This window comes from Sphaerodactylus townsendi, linkage group LG13 (assembly GCF_021028975.2).
Source record: "Sphaerodactylus townsendi isolate TG3544 linkage group LG13, MPM_Stown_v2.3, whole genome shotgun sequence".
NCBI lineage: Eukaryota > Metazoa > Chordata > Lepidosauria > Squamata > Sphaerodactylidae > Sphaerodactylus > Sphaerodactylus townsendi.
The window spans coordinates 42686726-42710251 of NC_059437.1; the positions used below are offsets into that span (position 1 = coordinate 42686726).

At 47.2% G+C, this 23526-nt stretch overlaps 1 protein-coding gene across 1 annotated transcript; it reads right to left on the reverse strand.

Annotated features, from left to right (window-relative positions):
- Positions 1–1681: 1681 nt before the first annotated feature.
- On the reverse strand, positions 1682–23282 carry VSIG10 (V-set and immunoglobulin domain containing 10). Its single transcript, XM_048514805.1, has 9 exons — positions 23149–23282; positions 18807–19091; positions 15006–15311; positions 12797–13075; positions 10724–11017; positions 10287–10397; positions 8717–8729; positions 7483–7616; positions 1682–4260 (listed from the first exon to the last, which is right to left on the reverse strand). Exons 1-9 carry the CDS (start codon positions 23216–23218, stop codon positions 4196–4198), a joined length of 1557 nt encoding a protein of 518 aa, XP_048370762.1. The 5' UTR covers positions 23219–23282; the 3' UTR covers positions 1682–4195.
- Positions 23283–23526: the final 244 nt, after the last annotated feature.

Consider the following 23526-nt stretch of genomic DNA (forward strand, 5'->3'; position numbering starts at 1 on the left):
TAACGTTCTTCTGACGTTTCAGCATATGATCCATGGTACATGATCCAAACAGGATAAGGATTCCCTGATACGGTCCTCACTGGTATTAATAAGGATAGCGGAACTGAAGAAGCATCCCTGAGGCTCAAAAATCAGGATCCTGCCCTTGAGACCTAACTGATGAGTCAAAGGATCAGACAATTCCAAAAGGCAACATAAAATTATTGCAAAGAGGGTGCCTGCCCATTGTGTTGCAATCCATCTCCAAACTGAATCAATTCATGCAATCTTTTACTTGTCAAAGCACTTGAAGTATACTATTTTGCTGGTAGCCTTACAACAGCCCTATACAGTAGGCCAGAATTATTATCCCTGTATTGAGACAAGGGAACCTGAAGCAGAGAGGAAGACGCTTAAAGTGCCATACTGATCTTTCTGATCCCACTGATGGTGCTGCCGGACTGTACAGTTGGATGTAATCTTCTCAGCCACGCAGTCCAAACCTCTGCTCAGTGCAAAAGATCCTAACTAAAGCATTCTCATTAGAGGTCTCCCATGGTTTTGCTCAAAGATCCCCACATAGAAGTGCCAACCTCCAGATAGCAACTGAGGATCATCGCCTGAGATTTCAACCGATTTCCAGGCAAGAGAGGACGACAAGAGAGGACGACCAATTCTTGCATACATACAGCTCACCTTCAGTCACATAGTAAAGATTTCTGTGGTGGCGGCGGCTGCTGTTCCGGAAGCAATTTTTTTAAAAATCAGCCCAGCTAACCAGACCTCTAACAATCAATCAGAAGCCCTGCCAGGCAAAAGTCCCAAATGGCTCTGCCCAGCTTTTTTCTTAAAAAATAATTATTGGGTGCTAGGAAAGGTGTCCGTGAACCATGCTGGGGTTCCCTGGAATAAGCTATACTGAAAAACACACTTGTGAGTGGAAAGTCTGATAACTACTATTCATGTCCCATATTACCACAAGGCCTGACATACTACACACGTACACAAAGCAGCCTCAAAGGCAAAAATACAAATTTTATTTCTTAAGCAAAAGATCACCTCCGCTGACAAATTGACATGAGTTTCTGTTACTTAATAGCTCTTTGGGAATCATGCTTGTAAAACCGGCTGAAAGGAAGTAACCGCCTTTTCTGAGTGAATGGCTTGCCGGGCCCAAGCCAGTCTGAGGCACAAAGGCACATGCAATGGAGTGGGTAGGCTAGAAAACAGGCTTCCTTACGTGGGCCTCTTGGAAACGAATGGGAGCTGATACTGATCCTTGCCTGGTTTCCATACATTGCAATGCAACTTGAGCAAAATATCCTGAAGGACTCTATTCATTGACAGCTGATAAAATTGTAGGGGTTTAATGTATTATTGAAAGTTTTCATGGCCAGAATCAACTGGCTGTTGTGGGTTTTCTAACTGTGTGGCTGTGGTCTGGAATGGAACACCCAGTTTAAAAAGTCATAATTTCTGGTTTTTCTTTTGCCCTGCTTCTTTAGTGTTTTATTTCCTATGCAGTCCCATTTTTCTGTCTGTTGGGGCCGCCCTTATCAACTGCCTGGGGTTAAGAACATAAGAAAGAGCCTGCTGGATCAGACCAGAGTCCATCTAGTCCAGCACTCTGCTACTCGCAGTGGCCCACCAGGTGCCTTTGAGAGCTCACATGCAGGATGTGAAAGCAATGGCTTTCTGCTGCTGCTGCTGCTCCCGAGCACCTGTTCTGCTAAGGCATTTGCAATCTCAGATCAAGGCGGATCAAGATTGGTAGCCAGAGATCAACTTCTCCTCCATAAATCTGTCCAAGCCCCTTTTCAAGCTATCCAGACCTTTAGCAGTTATTTGCAACATTTTAATCTCACCTTGCCTCCTAGGGGCTGAGGGCAACATATGTGGCTCTGCCCTCCTCTATATCATAGTCCCAGCTGAAGAAGCAGAGTTGAATTTATACCCCACTTTTCTCTACTGCAAGGAGCCTCAAAGCGGCTTCCAACCCTTTCCCTTCCCCTCCTCACAACCGACACCTTGTGAGGTAGGAGGGGCTAGGAGAGGTTGTGAACCATGACTGGCCCAAGATCATCCAGCTGGCTTTACATGTATGAGTGGAGAAACGCATCCAGTTCACCACATTAAGAGTCCCCCGCTCATGTGGAGGAGTGGGGAATCAAACCCTTTTCTCCAGGTTAGAGTCCACCTCCCTTAACCACTACACCACGCTGGTCATTGAGGTAGGTTAGGCTGAAAGAAGATAACTGGCTTCAAGTCATCCAGCAAACTTCCTAGCAAGAAGGGATTTGAACATATGTCTTCCCAGACCTGTACCCCCTAACCACATCTCTCTGTCTGTCTCACAGTTTGGAATTCTTGGCTCTAAAGTAAGCTCTTCTTGACTGAGTTTGAACTCTAACTCAGCCTAAGCAGGGCCTATTGCCGTGGTGGCGAACCTTTGGCACTCCAGATGTTATGGACTACAATTCCCATCAGCCCCTGCCAGCATGGCCAATTGGCTCGCCTCCACTGGCCTATTGCTTTCCTGAGTTGTGTCTAGACAAGGATGCCACGTGGTGTTCTAGCTAAGAATGCCCAGAAGGGCACGAATAGTTCTACTTTAGAAAATATAAAAAACACAACTCCTATTCCAAACAGGTTGTGAGATATTGTGGAGAGAGGGGGGCAGACACGGATATGGGAAGGCCAATTGATAACAGTTGTAAGAAAAGGAACAGAACACAGGCCAAAAAGAAGTGAAGCAAAAGGATGACAGTAGAAAGCACAGAACATCTGAAAGCACAGAACACAGAGTGAAGAAAACTTGCTGTTACAAAGGCGGATTCCGCATGGGCCAAAAACAAGCGGTGTGAAAATGGTGTGAAAGGGTTTAAAACAGGGTAAAAGGATTTAAAACAGTGTAAAAGGATTTAAAACAGTGTAAAAGGATTTACACAGTTTTCACACCGCTGTTTTTGGCCATGTGGAATCCACCGAAGTCTGAATGCAATCCACCTAGGAGGGAACAATTGATACCACTGCTGTGAAGCGGTCAAGAGCATTTCAAGGTTAGCAGCAGCAGTGGGATTCAGCAGGTTTGCACCACTTCGGCAGAACCAGTTGTTAAAATGATGCTTGTAAACAACCAGTTGTTAAATTATTTGAATCCCACCACTGGAACTTAGTGGTATTGGTGTTGTTGTTGCTACTTTAGAGGCAAACATTGTCCCACCTGTAACTGATAAAAAAGAAACAGACTGAAACAATAAGTGCTTTGTAAAACACAAGAAGACTGAAACATAATTAAAACAAACAAAACCCCTTCCCTGACCAGCCACCGATCTACAAATCAGAATAAGCTCATTTAAAAACGCTCTTCTGCTTCTCACGGAGGCAGCCAGTGCATTTGAAGCTGCCTTACCTCAAGAGGCACACGTGAATTTGGTCACAGCATTCAAGCATCCATCATTCTAGAGATGGCAGCTTGCTTCTCACCTGCAACCAAGGCCTGTGTTCCTTGCACAAAGGAAGGGGAAAGGGCTGTTTTTGACTCCCGCCATTTTTCTTCAGCCACCCCATCAGTCCTGAGCGGCACGGCATATGTACAGGCCTACGAAGCTGTTAATCTTGAAATTAACGTACTACTCGCAATCAGAGGCGATGTGGGCATATTTTGGTTTGCTGGAAGCCACAAGGGGGGGAAAGTCCTTCCAACTGGTCCTGCTAATTCATAATTTGACCCTGGGGACCAACTGAACAAGCCTCAAGCTCTTGTAGGTTAACTCTGAGAACCGTGAACATTAATTCAGCTTCAGCCAACAGTGCCAAGACTGACACATGGAGAACGGCTTCTAGCTCTCCATCCGCTCTCCATCCTCTCTTCCTGCTGTCCTGGGCTTCTTTGGCCTCCGGAAGCTCAGTTCCAAACATGGTCTTTATCTCGCTTCAGGAACACCGGACTTTGGGTCTTCTGTATGAAGGCACATTTCCTCTCTGATAGGTTTTTGTTTCCATCCCAATATTCCCACAGGGATTTGGCGGAAAGAAACAGCACCAGAGAGAGCAACAGCAAGTGGGAAAGACGAGCAATAAATGGACGAAGACAGACAAGAAGATTACAAGGTGGTTGCCGAAAGCGGTCCTCCTCCCCCATGGTCCAAGTGCAGCCACGCCATGATGCTGTTTTGGCTTCTGGCATGTAAGAGGGGGGAAATGGAGAGGTCTTCTATGTTGTGGGTCCGGTTTCTTTTTCCTCCTGAGTGATTTCACCGGGCATCTCTGCATGGAAGCCTGAAATAAGACATAACAGATAACATTCTTATCCAGCCTTCTCATTCATGCTAAATAATCCCCTTTGCCTTTAGGCCTTTGTCCTTGACTATTTGATAGATCTATTTACTGTGCAATCCTATGCATGTTTACATGGAAGTATGTCCTGTTTTATCCAGTGGGGCTTACTCCTAGATACGAAGAAGAAGAGTTTGGATTTATATCCCCCCTTTCTCTCTTGTAGGAGACTCAAAGTGGTTTACAAACTCCTTTCCCTTCCATCCCTCACAGCAAACACCCTGTGAGGTAGGTGGGGCTCAGAGAGCTCTGAAAAGCTGTGACTAGCCCAAGGTCACCCAGCTGGCCTGTGTGGGAGTGCACAGGCTAATCTGAATTCCCCAGATAAGCCTCCACAGCTCAAGTGGCAGAGCAGGGGAATCAAACCCGGTTCCTCCAGATTAGAATGCACCTGCTTTTAACCACTATGCCACTGCTGCTCCTTATAAGTGCAGTCTTACAGCCCAATCCAGATCGGGCTGGCAGGGGTGGATGGTGCCGTCTGCCCTCTCCAAAGAAAAACAAAAAACTGCTCTCAAGAATCCCCCATAGAGGATAACAGAGATATTCCACGAAAAACATAGAATATATCTAAAACTGTCGTATGGGGGGGGGGGGGCTGGGGGGGGGCAGTGGAAGCAGACTAAGGTCAGCTCCGCCCTCTGGCCCACCCCTGTAATGGCGTGGATGAGCCTAGACAGCACCTTTTGGGTCAGGCACAATGGAGTCATGCAGCGCCTGCCTGGGTGAGTTGGCTCTCTGCCGGTGCATTTGCCCCTTATGCTGGTGGGACACGCACCCATGCAGGACTGCCTTAGCTCCAGCAATGGGTCTGCTCTGCCCCTGGATTGGGCTGCCCGTCAAACAACAGTTAACCTGGTACAGTAGCCCATCAGAAATCACGAGGAGCAACATTCTGATTCATGCCACTGTAATCTCTAGATTAGACTACTGTTAAGACGTTCTTGGTGGGGCTGCCTCTGAAGGTGACTCAGAAGCTGCAGGTGATACAAACAGCATTTGTCACTGCATTATGTGGGAGAAGCTGCATACTCCTGATACCTCTGGTATTTCACAGAAGCTGCACTGGTTACCTATCTATTTCTGCACCCAATTCAAAGTGCTGTTTGTTACTTTGGATGGACTGAAAAGGCAAAGAGCAGCAGTGGCATAGGAGGTTAACCGGGTTTGATTCCCAGCTCTGCTGCCTGAGCTGTGGAGGCTTATCTGGGGAATTCAGATTAGCCCGTACACTCCCACACACGCCAGCTGGGTGACCTTGGGCTAGTCACAGCTTCTCGGAGCTCTCTCAGCCCCACCTACCTCACAGGATGTTGTTTGTTGTGAGGGGGGAAGGGCAAGGAGATTGTAAGTCCCTTTGAGTCTCCTGCAGGAGAGAAAGGGGGGGATATAAATCCAAACTCTTCTTCTTCAAACTATCCTCTCAAGCATTGCAGCCTTTTTTGTTTTGCATTCCCTCAGAGGTCCCTCTTTCCTGCCCAGTATTTTAATTGTTGGCTGTTGTGTGTTTTCTGGGCTGTGTTGTTGTGGTCTGGTAGTTTTTGCCCCTAATGCTTTGCCCACATCAATGGCTGGCATCTTTGGAGGCATGTCACGGAAGATGTGCCATCACAAGAAACACAGCTGACCATGACATGCCCCAGAAGATGCCAGCCATAGATGAAGGCGAAACGGTAGGAGCAAAAACTACCAGACCACAACCACACAGCCCGCAACAGCCACTTGATTCTGGCTGCGAAAGCCTTTGCCTACACGTTTTAATGGTGGTTTTTACGTCTTTAGCTCCGGTTTTTAACAATGTGTTAAGATGTGGTTTTATTATATATGTTTTTAATTTGTTAGCTGCCTCGGTGGCCCTGTTAGGGCAGAAAGACAGAGTATAAATTTTGTAAAATAAAAATTAAATACATAATACACTGGAGAGCCAATGAAGTGTAGTATACTTAGCGGTTAGACTATTATACTAAGACCTTGGCAATCCACATTCAAATACCTACGTGACCTCGAACCACTCACCATCTGTGTCACTTTTACAGAGCTCAAGGTGGCATAACTCATTCTCCCCCCCCCTTCATTTTATCTACAACAACCCTGTAAAGTAGGTTAGGCTAACCAATCTAGCCAGTGGTGAGATTCAGCAGGTTTGCACCACTTCGGTTGCTAAAATGGTGCTTGTAAACAACCAGTTGTTAAATTATTTGAATCCTGCCACTGAATCTAGCCTGATGTTCAGTTAGCAAGCTTCATGGCTGAATGGGGACATGTACCAGGGATACCCTGAGTTCGAGCCCAACACTTTCACTGAAAAAAACAGAGAACAAAAATACACATGCCCAGGTCCGCCAAAGCACAGCGCTTACTTCGGGCGTCTTAGTTGATAGTTCCATGGGAATGTCAACTCAATGCATGGCAGCTGTGAAAAAGGCAAACTCTATGCTGGGGATAATTAGGAAAGGAGTTGATAATAAAACTGCAAGGATTGTCATGCCCTTATATAAAGCCGTGGTGCGACCGCACTTGGAGTACTGTGTTCAGTTCTGGTCGCCACATCTCAAAAAAAGGATATCGAAGAGATAGAAAAAGTGCAGAGAAGGGCAACGAGGATGATTGAAGGATTGGAGCACCTTCCTTATGAGGAGAGGCTGCAGCATTTGGGACTCTTTAGTTTGGAGAGGAGACGTCTGAGGGGGGATATGATTGAAGTCTACAAAATTATGCATGGGGTAGAAAGTATGTTGACAGAGAGACATTTTCTCTCATCTTTCTCCACAATACTAGAACCAGGGGGCATTCCATTGAAAATGCTGGGGAAGAATTAAGGACTAATAAAAGGAAACACTTCTTCACACAACGTGTGATTGGTGTTTGGAATATGCTGCCACAGGAGGTGGTGATGGCCACTAACCTGGATAGCTTTAAAAGGGGCTTGGACAGATTTATGGAGGAGAAGTCAATGTATGGCTACCAATCTTGATCCTCCTTGTTCTGAGGTTGCAAATGCCTTAGCAGACCAGGTGCTCAGGAGCAGCAGCAGCAGCAGCAGGCCATTGCTTTCACATCCTGCCTGTGAGCTCCCAAAGGCACCTGGTGGGCCACTGCGAGTAGCAGAATGCTGGACTAGATGGACTCTGGTCTGATCCAGCAGGCTAGTTCTTATGTTCTTACTTTCCGTAGGCCAGGTGGCATGCCCGTTTGCCCGCACCATCGCTTTGTGCCAAGCAGGGTCTCCAGCACCTTCCGTCAAAACATCTTCATCCTCGGAATCCATCAGCACAAGGATGTCGCTTGAATCTCGAGTCCTGCAGTTGGGAAGCCAGGAAAGGAGGTCAAGGAAGGGTCTGAGGGTGCTTTCCCTGCCTCGCTTGCTTGCAGGCATTCCCCGGCACTGGGCAAAGAACTGTCTGCTTTCTGGCTTGCTCGAATTAAAATGCGAGGCACCTGGAAGTTCTTTCATGTTTCACAAACATCAGTTAAAGCTAAAACCCTGAGGAAGATTGGCCATGCAAGCCCCCAAAAGAAGCTTAGAGTAGAAACAGTAGAAAGCCTCCAAAAGCTTAGCTTAGATCCATCCATGGAATCACAGGATTTGGTTCCTGCTGGATTGCCCTACCAGTGGCTGCAAACTGGGAGAAACAGCATTTGTGAATTGCAAGTTGCCCTGTATGCACACGAGACCCTGTTCACAAATTCCAGTAAATGTACACATATCCTACCAGTAGGTGTGCACAACTGTTTGTAAGAAAGAACCACTGCAGGTTCACTTTGCAATCAAAACCAGGGACTGGAACCTGGATAACTGTGGGGTTTGCACTGCACATTCAACTGTACATGCATGGACACAATATGAGAATTGCTCAAAGCACATGTTGTTGTTTTTTCTAAATCAAAGACACACTGTACACAGATTGCACATGTGTTCACTGTCAACTGTAAACAGGACTAAAGTGAGAACTGGGATATAGGGCAGAGAAGGCCTTGGAATTTAGCCTCCTCCCAAGAAGCTTTTGCGGTGACATTTTAACAAAAACCAGTAGCAAAAAACATCCAAATGTGTGCAAAACAGCTGCCACAGGCTAGTAACCATGGAGTGGTTTTCTTGCAGTTCTCTCCTAAACAGAGTAATGTTTTTCTAAGATTGCTGAAATCAATGGACTTAGAAGGGCTTTACGTTGCTTAGGATGACATTCTTACTTACACTCAAAGTACCCAGTTGAGTCCACCTTACCATTAAACAGGACATTTCAACAACTGTCGATCTGTTCCCTCATCTTAGGGTGGTGTACAGGAACTGTGCATGGAATGAGGCCCCTGGTTGAAACCAAGGTCCTCAGCGGAGATGCCTTGGGGGGGTCAGGGAATCTGAGTGGGTTTCTCCCACTGAAGGAGAACAGACACTCACCTGAGCAGCGTGCCTAGAAGAAAGGGAGGAGAGAGCGAGAGAGAAGTTAGTCAACATCCATACTTGTGTTTTCCTCAGACTACACAAAAGCCATTTGAGGAGATGTCATAAGGCTCCTGCCCTTAGCCCACATTCCACTGAATTCAGTGTACCTTATTTTCGGTGTCTTTAGAATTTAGAACTGCCCTACAGTTGACTTAAGAATACCCATCTTTTGGTACTACCAGAGGTGTAGCAAGGAGGGAAAGCGCCCAGTGCTGCGTCCTCCACCCTGTCCCGCCTCGGAATGCCCGTCCCACCCCGGAACGCCCCACCATGCCCCAGGAATGCCCTCGACACACCCCCACAGGGGCGTGCGCCCAGTGCGCTGCGAGCCCCCCCGGCCCCCTTGGAGTTACGCCTCTGGGTACTGCATTAGTTTTTGCCCTGTATGGGCCTCTCCTTGAAGGTGGTTTGGAAGCTTCTGTTAGTGTAAAGGTAGACTTCAAGATTATTAGTGGATATAAAGCTGGTACACACACATTTGCCAGTGCTAAAAAATTACCAGTTTATTTGGAGTCCACTCGGTGACGGTTTTAACCTCATATTGAAATGAAGTTGTGAAATCCCCTTCTCACCTTCAAATTCTGTATTTTATTTTATTTTTTTCGCCCTCCCCACAAGGACTCAGAGCAGCTTACAATAGTGAAAGACGTATAAATGTGATCAAATAAACAATAAAACACGTAAAACAATTAAAACAGTTTAAAAGTTATAGTAGTTAAAAAAAACCCAATCTAATTAAAACAATTTAAAATGGTTATAGTAGTTAAAATCCAATCTACTCTAGTTTAAATACATTTAAATTAAAATCAATTAAAAGCTCAATTTCAAATCAAAGTTAAAATAAGGCGGGCGACAGATGCCATTTAAAGCAACAGGGATTCAAGATTTGGGCCGGCACAAGTCCAATTAAGTTTTAGGAATTACTGGTGGACATCTACCCAGTGGTGGGATCCAAACATTTTAGTAACAGGTTCCCATGGTGGTGGGATTCAAACTGTGGCATAGCGCCAATGGGGCTGGGTGGGGCACGACGGGGGCCTGGCTGGGCATTCCGGGGGTGGGGCATTCCTGGGCAGGGCTGTGGCAAAGACGCAGCCACTGCACCGGTCCTTGGGCGGGAAATGAATGCATGCAGGCACAGGCTGCCATGCACGCCGGTGCACCTCCTGCTAGACTGCTTCAAGATCTGCGCGCTACTGCTGAGAGGAGGGGCGTAACTAAGGCAAAAATCACGTGGCAAAATCACCAATTAGTAACCTACTCTCGGGAACCTGTGAGAACCTGCTGGATCCCACCTCTGCATCTACCAGAAACTAGGCCTTTTCTGGGTAGCCACCCCCACCTGCATCAGGAAATGGCTTTTCCCAGGAATCTTGTTTGCTTCCTCCTCTTGCTTCATTTAGAAAAATGCCAAATTGTAGCACACCAACTAATGGTAACTAATAACATTAAAGTTCGCTCACTGGGCAGCCAGAGGGAATTATCTACAAGTCTCTCCAGGGACAGATTTCTGAGTAGTTCTTACCTTTTGGGCAGAAACGGTGACCAGCATACAAGAAAACTCCAAAGAAGACCAGAATTCCCAGAAGTAAAATGACCACAATAGTTCCCACAATGCCACCAATGTTAACAGGTTCTGGAGGTTAGGAGAAGAAAGCATTAATTAAGCTTGTGCATCGGTGTATTTTTGAAGGCTTTCATAGCCGGACTTTTGCGGAAAAGGTTTGATCCGCCAGGGTTTGCTCTGATGTTTATTCAGAGAAATGCATCATTTGTCTCATCTCCTTACTGCCAAAGGAAATTCTGAATGTAATTCAACGTAGCGTTTGAAAATCCTTTGAGCTGCCAAAAATTGAATTTCATTAGAAGTATTATACACACTTCAATCAAAATCCTCCTAAGCAGCTATTAGAGAAGACAATTCCCCCTCCAAGGTGACCTGTGTTGTAGTTTAATCCTTACCAGTTACAGTAAGATGGATGTACATTTCTCTCAACCCCACGGAGTTCTCCGCCTTGCAGACGTAGTAACCCTCATCTGTCTTGCGGGAGCAGTTCTGGATAATGAGGGTAGAGGTGTTGCCTTCTTGGCTGACGTGGAACCTCCCACTAGATCGGATCTCCGTCTCTGGCTGGGAAATGTTCCGCAGCCAGGTGATTCTGGAGGGTGGATTGCCAGCTGTCAAATAGCAGGTCAGAACCACGGCCCTCCCAACAAAACAGCTCCTCACAGGGTCAGACATGATCGAAGGATCCACTAAACCAAAAGGAAGAGATGGAAAAGTTAGGAAAGGCCTGCACGATTGACCTTATACAGACTACTGTGATGCTAGTCTGGTTTGATGGTCAGAGTGCCAGACTGCTAGCAAGAAGAACTGGATCCGAGTGCCAGTCTTGACAACCTAATCACCAACTCTCTGCTTGAGGTAACTCAAAGATTTACAAAAGGCTTTCTCACCTCTGCCCAGGAAATCCCAACAAAGCTTATTCAAGATAAAGAAAACAAATACTTGTGCAAGCTCCCGAATTTGGCTTACCTTGCAGCAAGGGTCCCCAACCTTTCTGAGACTGCGGGCACATTTGGAATTGTGACACAACACAGTGGACAAAGTAACAAAATGGCTGCCACAAAATGGCTACTGCAGGAGGCGGAGCCAGTCATAAATGGCTGCCAAAGATTAACTTCAGGCACACAGTTCAGCTCCTTGTGCTGTGATGGCAGATGCTGCTGTAGCAACATTTTTAAAAATCTGCACAGCCAATCAAATCTTCAATAGTCAATCAAATCTTCAATAGTCAAAAATCTGCACAGCCAATCAAATCTTCAATAGTCTTGCTGGATAAAAACCCTATCTGATTCCACCCACTTTCTAAAAACCCTTGGTGGGTGTCAGAAAATATATCAGTGGGTGCCATGGGTAGGCTGTGGACCCTACCGCACAGCGAGTGCAAGAAGGAATCAACCACTGCTTTCTAAAAGTTCCCTCTCTCATGGAAATGACACTCTGAACTGCTAAGAATCCCTATCTGTTATGCTTAGGGCTGCAGAGACAAGTTTTATTTATGGGTTCAGGGTGAAAAAAACATTCTGCACATGCTTAGGGTTATTTGTGAACAATTTCACAATGCCTTAAAATGTAATAATGATAATAGTTAATGTTAGCCAGCAATTCCTATTGAATATTATTTGTTATTGATTCAATAGAATGATATTATTTATTTATTATTTTTATTCATTAACACCCTTAATCTATAGTACTTCTGAACGTTAAAAGTGTTCCATATAAGTTATCTTGCATTTATAACGGTCCTGTAGGGCAGTCTCAATGTTATACTATCACCATTTAACAGATGGAAGAGCAGATGGATTTGAAAGAGAATGGCTTGTATAAGGTTATCTAGAGTTTGCTTTCTTTAACTCTTTAAAACCCTCTGCAAACGAGGAACAAAAATTGCTTTGTGACTAAGACAGGGGGCTAACCAATCAGTACTATACAATGGTCAAACAATCAGTGCTCCTCACTGACCTATTAAGCAAATAGATTATGCAAATAGAGTTCAATCTCACTGGTCTATTAAGCAAGTAGGGTGAAGCAGGGACCAGCCCCAAAGACCCTCAAGCTTGATCACAGGGCGGTGGGGCAGGACTGTACACACATTAAAAATGCTTCCTTCTACAGCAGGTATCTGCAACCTGCGGCTCTGCAGATGTTCATGAACTACAATTCCCATCAGCCCCAGCCAGCATGGCCAATTGGCTACGCTGGCAGGGGCTGATGGGAATCGTAGTTCATGAACATCTGGAAAGCCGCAGGTTGCAGATTCTACAGGCTTATTGTTCAATATTAAATATATGTATATCCACCTCTACTTGATTGACTCATCTGATGCTACTAATCCAGAAACATCTCTTGCAACGTGGCCATCTCTGGCTTCCAAAAGTTAGCCTGTGGAAGACTGACGGGCAAGCTGTCGTGCTTGGGGCTGACAGGTTGGACTGCAAAGTCCTCACCAGCTTTATAATTTTGCTACTTACCCAACTGCACTCTGCAGGTTGCCTTTGCTTCCTGTTGTAAGATGTGGCTTCCGTGGCAGGTGAACTCCTTCTCGTGAAACAGCTGCGAGCTGTTCAGAGTTGCCACAAGGGTGTCTGCCAGACTTGTAGCATTGATTTCCCTGCCGCTCAGGTCCTCTCTGTCTCTCCAGCGGAGAGTTGGGTGTGGGTAAGCGCCAGTCCATTGGCAGAACAACTGCACCCCTCTGGAGTTATCGGTGGAGGTCTGAACCCAACACTGGGGTAAGGATGGTGGAGGATCTACAAGCAGAAGGTCTTGATGTTAGCAGGAAGACAATGAGATGTTCTACCGCTGGAAAGGTCCTAGGCAGAAATAGCCAGTTAAGTATGTAAGAAGAGCTCCCATTGGTTCAGTCCACCTAGACAGGAGCCTACCAGATGTAGGAAGAATGTAAGAAGAGCTCCCATTGGTTCAGTCCACCCAGACAGTAGCCTACCAGATGCCTCCAGGAAGTCCATATACAAGGCAGAGGCCTTTCTCCTCTGCTGCCCCCTGGCATTCAGAGGTCTTTTAACATGGAGGCTTCTTTTAAGTTCTTGTGATGGATCCAATCAGTTTTTCTGCTGATGGAAAAGAGACAAAAGGTCCCCCTTGACCACCCAATAAGGTTAGGCTGAGGAGACCAGCATAAGAAAATAATATAAATGGGAATTTCAATGACATAACTATTTAATAACATAAATGAACTACACAATTTTTTCCCCTTAAAATTAAATTTGTAGTAAAAGAACTGTGGTTCAAAGCATGTTTGTGGCAATCTCTCACATGACATCTTGCAGTAATCTTGCAAGTTCTTACTAGCACTGCTAATGCTGTGGGGTCTTGGCTTGCTCCCCGTCATCATGGCATCCCTTGGTTGAAGTAGTAGCCTTACTTATACCAACCCTACCTGAGGGTTTGGGCTTCAACTAGCCCACAGGTGTCAAACTCGTGGTCCTCCAGATGTTACGGACTACAGTTCCCATCATCCCATGATGGGAACTGTAGTCCATAACATCTGGAGGGGCGCGAATTTGACACCTCTGCACTAGCCTATGGGCTCCAGACTGGGATTTCTCAAAAAAAACCCTCCAGTGGTGTAGGCTTTAATTACGGTTCTACTGGCTACTTTGGCCACTTCTATTCCCTGCTTTAATCCACCCACTTGAGTGGCCTGCAGCTTACCCTTCTGCGCCCCAGGGCTCAGTCCAACAAAGGAAAACAATTTACTAATTGTTAAGAAACTCAGGGCCCCGACGAGCCCATTCTCATCCGATCTCAGAAGTAAAGCAGGAATACCAGGATCCCTGTGCACAGGGGCAATGGCAAACCACCTCTGTTAATCTCTGGCCTTGAAAACCCTACGGCAGTGGTGGCGAACCTATGGCACGGGTGCCAAAGGTGGCACTCGGAGCCCTCTCTGTGGGCACGCACACATAGAGTTTGTCGTGTGGGGGTGGAAAATCATCCCCCCCCCACACACACACCCATCTAGGCTGCCTGGGCCACTGAGCATGACATATGTGCACCGCAGTGAGCAGGGAGGACTCGGCTGGCGTGCCTGGTGCCTGTGCTCCGGATGGCTGCTGCCCGGGGGGGGGGGGGGGCAGAGATGCTAGAGAGGCACAGAGCGGTGCGCGTGGGACTTGCTGGATCTTACAGCAGCTTGAGCGGGTGGGGTGGAGGAAGAGAGAGCCAACCGTTTTTTTCTAAACTAAAACCTCAGCATTCAGGTTAAATTGCCGGGTTGGCACTTTGCAATAAATAAGTGGGGTTTGGGTTTCAATTTGGGCACTCATTCTGAAAAAGGTTTGCCATCACTGCCCTACGGGGTTGCCAGAAGCCAGCTGAAACTTGACAGCATTTAACACACCAAATAGGTTCAGGATAGACACAAAGAATTACTTCCTCCCCCAATGTGTTATTAGCTTGTGGAATTTGCGTGTCACACGTGGCGGCAGTCTTTGGCTTAGATAGCGTAAAAGAGGATTAGACAAATTTTTGGAGGCAAGTTTCATCAGTGTCTATTAGAGTTATTGGAGGTGGTTGCAACCAGATTTTTTTCTGCTCAATCTTCCCAGTGTCCTTCCTAACTTCAGCCCCTGACTCTTTTATCTGACTCTATAGCAGAGCAAAAATCCCCACGAGTGCCCACTATTACCCTCTGCCAGCATCCCTTAATGTACATACAGTAGACCAGGAGTTCTTGGGTCACGGTCGCTTGGACGCCACTGAAGGGGTTCTTTGCTGAACAGGTATAGTTCCCTTGGTACCTGGGGGACATGTTGTGCAGGATGTAGGAATTCTGGGAGCTGTTAACTTCTGTGAATAGCTCATGTGGAGAACCGGAAGGACAGAAATCCCACTTGATTGTGGGTACAGGCCGGGAGACTGCAGTGCAGGTGAAGTTGAGGATGTCGTGTTTCTTGACATAGAGAGTGCCATTCGGAAGTGGTGTGGCGGGATGGATCTGGAAACCGATCCTGTCAGGGCCACCTGGAAAGTAGCAGAAAAGTCATTATTCTTCAGTAGGCAATATAAAATCCACCCATCAATTAAGGACTCAGTTGGCTACCCTAGCCTCTAGAACAGTGTTTCCCAACCTTTTCAAGGTCAGGGTACCCCTGCCATCACCACCCACCTTCCCCTCCCATTGCCCCTGCTTGCCACACACCCCACCTTCCCCTCCCAGGGTGAAGGGAAGCACTGGAGGGGGGGTGGCTGCTGACCTTGTGGCAGGCCCTGCCCCATGGGCCAGCTCCATGTCCTTGCTGGCGCAGGTGGGAGACACCACAAAAATGAGGGGGGACGGTAGTATTGCCACGGTACCCCTGGGACATGCTCATGGCACCCCAAGGTACCACGGAACCCTGGTTGAGAATGGCTGCTCTAGAAGCTTGGTAGACAGATGTCAAACAAAGGGCCTTTTTTGTGGTGGTGCCCCACTATGGGATTCTCTCCACAGATAAGTTTGCCAGCTGTCACTATGCTGTCTTTTAAAAGTGTGATTGTACGCAGAGCTACTCCAGATTAAACCTATGGAAATCAATCTCTTAGAGTGGAGAATAAGCCAAGGATTGCACCTTTAAATCACAGAAAGTTGCTTGCAGGTCAGCCTACCCTCGCAGTGTTTGACGTTAAAATAAGAACGTGCGTATGACACCCCGGTTCTTGGACCAAAGATCACTGCCCAGGCTGCCCCTCTCTCCCACGACACATCGCTGAAAGCACTGCTCCATCTGCTTTTCAAAAAAGTGTTTGCTCTTTGGGTTGAATATTTGTTAGAATTGCATCACTCACACACAATCTGTTATCAGCAAAATGTGACTCACCAGCATATGAAACGGCAGGCTGTGCTCTGCAGCGGGGACCACAGAACTAGATCGGCCGTGACACCAGGAATTCTGCAAACAGCGTTTGCAGTGTGTGTGTGTGTGTGTGCGGGGTGGGTGGGTCATAGAATCATAGAGTTTGGAAGAGACCCCAGGGGCCATCAAGTCCAACCCCCTACCATGCAGGAACACACAATCAAAGCTCTCCCGACATATGCTCATCCAGCCTCTGTTAAAAAACCTCCAAAGAAGGAGACTCCACCACTCTCCATGGTAGTGAATTCCACTGTCGAACAGCCCTGACAGTCAGAAAGTCCTTCCAAATGTTTAAGTGGAATCTCTTTTCCTGCACCTTGAATCCATTACTCCGTGTCCTAGTCTCTGAGGCAGCAGAAAACAAGCTTGATCCCTCTTCAACATGACATCCCTTCAAATATTTAAACATAGCTATCAAGTCCCCCCTTAACCTTCGCTTCTCCAGACTAAACATCCTGTCTCTCTTTGTAGGGTTTCTCTTATTTACTCCATTTATCTGTCTATCATGTTGAAACGCAATAGATCTACAGTATGCCAAACTCGCAGTTACATTAAGGACACGTCCGAGCTAATCAATAAGATTGAAGGTATGAATGTCCTCCCAATTCCGTACTGCTAACCTCAGATGTAGAGGCGTTGTACACCAATATCCCCCATGACCTCAGGTGGTTGTAGAAATGAACTATACCTATTCAGCAAGGGAGGTGGTTGTAGAAAAGCTAAAAATGAGATCTTATAACCCCCCCCCCCACCTATTTTCTCATGGAGTTGATGGACTTAATACTAGAAAAAGTATATTTCCACTTTGATAAAGATTACTACTCACAAGTAACAGTATGGGATATGGCCTTGCTCCCTCCATTGCCAATCTGGTAATGGACAAACTTGAACGTGACGTGATTTGTATTTCTCGCTCTAATCCTTATTGGACTGATATTTTACTCTACAAACAATACATTGACGACATACTGATAATATACCATCGTGAGGACACTTTAAATGTATTTCGACAATGGAGCGATACCATAATCCTTCCATCAAATTCACTGCTAATGGTGACAAAAAGTTCAATTTTTTAGATATCACCATTTTCTTACACGAGGCTATTCCCAGCTCTGTCCCGCTGATCCTCCTGGACCCACCAAGTTTCTTAGGAAAAAAAAATCAAAGCAAGACTTGCTCTGCAAAGCCCTACCTGAAATACCTCCCCTGTCTCATTCAACTCCATGACAAAGCCAGCCCCGACTGGCTTAGTTGTCATGAAACAAAGGTTACACAAAGTCATGGAAGAGAAGTCAATCAATGACTATATGCTGTGCTTGGTGAACAGAACCTCCAGGTTCAGTAGCAGTCTATCCCTGAATACCAGTTGCTGCAGGAACCACAGGAGCAGGCTACTCATACTCTGCTCATGTGCCTTCCAGAAACATCTGCACAGAGAAAACTGACTACTAGACTGAGACTTTTTCTATATTCCAGTAGAGATTCCCACAAACTGACAATGTCTGAATGGCTTTGCAGAGGTTTTGCACCCTAGGCAAGTCAGGTACAGCCCAAGCTTGGGATAGGCACATTGCAGAAGTTGCTGCCGACCACACCTTGAAAACAAATTCAGAGCTATGCAGGGCACTCGGCCAGAACAGTCGGTACTGTAAGTGAGGGAGGCCTGCCTAGGCAGAAAGGAAAACAGCTGATTCCCCCACTGAGAGGAACGCTAGTCAGTTCGTAGGGAGGAGATGGGGGCGGGTGACTGTGATGGAGAGAAGGGAGGTTGATTGGTTGAAGGGTAGATGCCCGGGGCAGGCAAAGTCCTTCCTGACTGGTTCAGAAGCCCAACTTTAAAAGCGACACCAGTGTGGCAAAGGGCTTTGTGGTTCAGCCCTGCGCAGGCTGAGCACCTTGTTTACACTGTGCTGCGGGCCATGCAAAGTAGCTATGCGTGCTTATTTTCACCACTTATTTTGTGGGCACAATGCCCACAAAAGCTGCAAATCTCTGGCACACTAAGTCAGCAAACATTGCCGCTTTGCACAAGTTAAAATTGTACTCTTTTTTCCACAAACACATTCGCCAGTGTCTTCCTTTACCCTTCCATACCCCATTCATTCTTTAACTCTCTCAATTTCTGCTCTCTTCTCCTTCTATTCTAGTTTGTTTTCTGTTTTGGTTCACTGGCTTTTTGAAGCCAGATAGTTCAGAGTACAACTTACGGGTGCACCACCCACCCACCCTCCTCCTGCAGAGAGCCAGCATGGTGTAGTGGTTAAAAGTAGGTGGATTCTAATCTGGAGAACTGGGTTTGATTCCCCCTTTCTCCACCTGAGTGGCAGAGGTTTATCTGGTGAATCAGATGTGTTTCCGCACTCCTCCTTCATTCCTGCTGGGTGACTTCGGGCTAGTCACAGTTCTCTCAGCGCTCTCTCGGGTGTCTGTTGTGGGGAGAGGAAGGGAAAGGAGCTTGAAGGCCACCTTGAGTCTCCTTACAGCAGAGAAAGGTGGGATATAAATCCAAACTCTTCTTCTCTTCTTCTACTAGCAGCTGGTTCTAGAGCACATGCAGCAAGCAAGCTGCCTTCATGCTCTGCCGACCCCCAAGGAAAACGGGATGTGTGAGCTAACTTACTGGCCACGAGCAACTGGATCCTGTGCAAATGATCCGTTTCGTTCAGCACCTCCTTGCAGGTGTAGTTGCTTTCATCCTGCAGACGCAGCCCTGAGATGTGCAAAGAAGCGTTCCCAATGAGCGAGAAGCGAGTGTCGTCTGGGAGCGTGCCGTCAGAGGAGAAAAGAATGGGGGTCGTGTCGGGGTCCCCCCGAAACCACTCCACCACGAGGGCCCTCTGTGATGCATTCTGGCACGACAATGTCACGTCCCCGCCTGCTGTTCCAATCACAACGGTTTCCGTCCCTGCAAAAGAAAAGGAGAAAGTCACCCCCGGCACTAATTGTCACATTCGTTCAGGCAAATTCATCTGCAGCCTTTCCTCGCTGGCACATCAGCAGAAAAGCAGAAGATGGATTATCCAGATTCCAAAAGAGAATGGTGTCTGAGCTAATGGCAAATATGGGGCTGCTTGCGGTGTTACGGGTCCAACCAAACCAGGATTAAAGCACTTGAAGACAGACAAGACCACACAGATCTCTTGTTCAGGAATAAAAAACGTAAGCCCAGAATCACAACTACTGCCGTGACTGGGGTCTGCCTTTATGCCGAATTAGGGATGAGGCCAACCAGATTCATACAGCCAAAAACAAAACCCCGGGGGAGTCTAGAAAGGGACCTCTGTGGGGTGGACATAAACTCAAATGTTTCTTTTTCCATCGAGCAGATCGTACAATCTGGAACTGAGCCACAGCCTCAAAAGTCAACTAACCAAGCCTTTATTGGCATTTAGGACGACACAGGTAGGTTACAAAAAACAAATTTAAAACAACCCCCAGATAGAACAATCATAGGGAATCTCTTGATAACTGGGTAACCTTGTATAAAGCAGTGGTGCGACCGCACTTGGAGTACTGTGTTCAGTTCTGGTCGCCACATCTCAAAAAGGATATTGAGGAGATAGAAAAAGTGCAGAGAAGGGCAACAAGGATGATTGAGGGACTGGAGCACCTTCCCTATGAGGAGAGACTGCAGCGTTTGGGACTCTTTAGTTTGGAGAGGAGCCAGCTGAGGGGGGATATGATTGAAGTCTACAAAATTATGCATGGGGTAGAAAATGTTGACAGAGAGAAATTTTTCTCTCTTTCTCACAATACTAGAACCAAGGGGCATACATTGAAAATGCTGGGGGGAAGAATTAGAACTAATAAAAGGAAACACTTCTTCACGCAACGTGTGATTGGTGTTTGGAATATGCTGCCACAGGAGGTGGTGATGGCCACTAACCTGGATAGCTTTAAAAGGGGCTTGGACAGATTTATGGAGGAGAAGTCGATTTATGGCTACCAATCTTGATCTGCCTTGATATCAGATTGCAAATGCCTTAACAGACCAGGTGATCGGGAGCAACAGCCGCAGAAGGCCATTGCGTTCACAACCTACATGTGAGCTCCCAAAGGCACCTGGTGGGCCACTGCAAGTAGCAGAGAGCTGGACTAGATGGACTTTGGTCTGATCCAGCTGGCTTGTTCTTATGTTCTTATGGGTGACACAACAAAATTAAAAAGAATAGAACTATCTTTTACGGTATATAATTTCTAGTAAAAACTTGGCCATCGGTTCACAAACTACAGGATCAGAATTATTTAGCAAGTATAAGATCTTTTGAGCATCTGGAATCCTGTCACAGTTTAAGAGAAGAGCATTTGCATGTTTTCCCCTAATTCCCTCATATTTAGTGCAATGAAAGAGGGAGTGGGCTAAAGTTTCCCGTTGATTTAAGTTACAGGAGCAGAATCTCTTCACTCCCTCTATTTTTAAAATCTACCATATAGCAGCGGTGAGGGCAGAACACTAAACCTAGCCATTGATGTGGCTCTCCTAAGGCTAGCCTCAAAAGTCAGCAAAGAAGCTTGTGCTCTGGTTAGTGCTGGCTCAGATTAAACCTGTCTTGGTTCAGAGGAAAATTAAGTCTATCTTGGTTCAAGGGAAACTTAGCAAAACCCTGGGTAATTCTCGTTCACTCTCAGTACATCTGCCCATGCATAAACCTCTACATCTCCCCTCCTCTTTTGTTTATTGACAAACCAATGGCTTCAGGGGCTTTTTGGGGGGGTACTCGGCAAAAAGGGTTTGTTATCCCAATTCAGTCTTCTGCTCTTCCCCATTCCCCAGTGTTGACACAGAATTACCCCCCCCCAATCACAAATTGACAAAGCGTTCCTGTCATCATTCTAGCAATAGACTCGTTTCCGATACTTAAGGCTGAAACAGATGCGATGACAGAGATCCATAATTGGATCTGTCTTTTAAAATTCGAAACAGACATGGAAAGCCGGACCTGCTGCCTCAGACCAGCTGTCCATCAGCTTCATACGGTGCCCGACCAGATGTCCTGGAGAGTCAAAATGGTGGGCCTAGAAGCCAAGGCCTCCCAGCACTGTAAATCAGACTCTAATCTGGAGAACTGGGTTTGATTCCCTGCTCTGCCACTTGAGCTGTGGAGGCTTATCTTGTGAACCAGATTAGCTTGTTCACTCCAACACACACCAGCTGGGTGACCTTGGGCTAGTCAGTTCTTCGGAGCTCTCTCAGCCCCACCCACCTCACAGGGTATTTGTTATGGGGGAGGGAAAGGAGATTGTAAGCCCCTTTGAGTCTCCTTACAGGAGAGAAAGGGGGGATATAAATCCAAACTCTTCTTCTTCTCTTCTTTAGATATGAAGTTTTCCTTTAGTTATTGTGCATAGTGGCCCCTGAGAGACTTTTCCTCCATGAACCAGTAGAGGAACAATGTTAACATGCTTTTTCTTAATTTACAAGAAGACAACAGTGCCAGATGCGAAAGACAAACAGGTATATAGAGACCAGTTTCTTGATTCTCCTGCTCCGTAAGTTTTCCCCATCAATCAATGTTAGAGGCAGCATGCAGTTCTAGATGGACTCTTAGACGCCGCAGGGCTATCTTGATGTTCTTAGCTACGGTAGTAAAATGGAACCTCCATATTGGAAGGCAGTATGCCTCTCTACCAGCAAATGCAAGACAAACAACAGGGATAATGTTGCTTTTGTGGCTCACTTTTTGTGACTCCGCAAAAGCATCTGGGTGCTCCCTGATGAAAACAGGACGCAGGCCCTTTAGCAGGGTTTATTCTTACCGAAAGGAGCCTGAGAAAGTGACTTTGTACATTAGCATCTCCAGCGCACTACTTTGGTACATCCATTTATTTATTCATTAAACTCCTATCTGCCTTTCTCCAAACACAAATGGAGCCGTCGCTGCTCAATGCCAAGAAGTACATTTGCTCTCCCCCTAATTCCGCCGTCTCACCACACCGCCTTCCATTTGGAAACCAACCATGTTTACTCCAAAGTCAGCCCTATAGACTCCAGCGGGAATTCAGGCCTATAATTGTTGCCTCGGTCTCTGGATCGTCCATTCAAACAAGCATATTCCAAAACCAACTAATAGATGCTGTACAAATTGTTCACCTGCCCCAGATTTACAGAGTTAAATGTCTCAAGCTTGAAATCCAGCGCTGTCTTACTTGGGAAGAAGACACACTGAAGAAGACACACCGAACACTGCTGCGTAATTGTGCAAAGGATTCTCCCAACTCCCCTTTGCATTCAGAACCGCACCAAACCAGTGTAGTCCCAGTGAAGCCCAGTCCAAGGCCATGTCAATCAATACTGTCTAGGAAACAAACTCCCACTAAACAGAGTTGTTTCCTTGTGTGAGTAAAGCCCGCAAAGGAATTCCACTGCATTGCACATGTACACCACAGATACAGTCCCACTACCATGAAACACGTTTCAAGGCGGCGTTAATTTCTGGGAAGCAACCCCCCTGGAACAGTGGGACTTACTTCTGAGTAAGTCCCTAGAGAGACCAGCTGTGGGTTGTATCCACGGCAAGGACAGCGTCCGAACACGTGCTGCAGAAAGCAGTGGGGTTGTAAAGTGCTTCCTTTCGACAGGATTGGGCCCCGGAGAGGGATCTTTTGAAAGGGGGGGGGGGCCGGGTGCAGAGTCAGGGGCATTTACCGAGGAGCGCGCCCGGGAAGCGGGTGCATTGCAAGTTTGCAAATTTCTCTCCCCCCCACCCCCAAGCAATGCGATCACTTTGCAGACCAGCTCCCTTTGCAAACGCTTCGGAGGGTCCCCGTTGTCGGCGCGACGGGAGCTGTCAGCGGAGGGGGGGGGTTCCCCACCTTTGCTTCGCCCCTCCCCGTAACTAGAGATTGGGGATTGGCGGGAGACTCCCAGCCCGGAGACACCCGCCTTTTACGCCGCCACCCACCCACCCCAACCCGGGGACAGGCTGGCCCCTTCCCCGCGTGCCCCCCCCCCCCCCCGGTACCTGCGGCGCCCTTGAAGCAGCAAAGGGCGAGGAGGGCCACGCCGAGTGCCGCGAAGGGCCGCCTCGCCATGGCAGGCAGCCTCGACTGGCGGCGCCCCCGCGGGCTATGGTTGGGGAGGGCAGGCGGGCCAGGTCTCCGCCCCGCCGGAGGAAGGGCAGCTGGAAGTGCCGCCCTCCGCGCCGCCCTCCCTAGCCGCAGCCTCCCTCCTCCTAGCGTCAGGTTGAGGAAGAGAAACCAGATCTTGCAAGGCTCCGGTCTCAGTCCCTTCGCTTGTTTTCCTTCCAGGGTCCTCCTGGGCCTATCCCAGCGGCAGAAACTGGGCAACAGCCCCCCCCCCTTTTGCAGCACGGTGTGCAGTGCTTAAGAGCAGGTGGACC

What these genes read in the sequence shown, in the direction of transcription:
- VSIG10 (XM_048514805.1), bottom strand. Translation starts at nt 23,218, where the DNA reads ATGGCGAGGCGGCCCTTCGCGGCACTCGGCGTGGCCCTCCTCGCCCTT. An exon ending in CTGCTTCAAGGGCGCCGCAG is followed by an intron (nt 19,092 to 23,148) that starts GTACCGGGGGGG and finishes TTTCTTTTGCAG; the next exon opens with GGACGGAAACCGTTGTGATT. An exon ending in GATCCAGTTGCTCGTGGCCA is followed by an intron (nt 15,312 to 18,806) that starts GTAAGTTAGCTC and finishes GCTACTTTCCAG; the next exon opens with GTGGCCCTGACAGGATCGGT.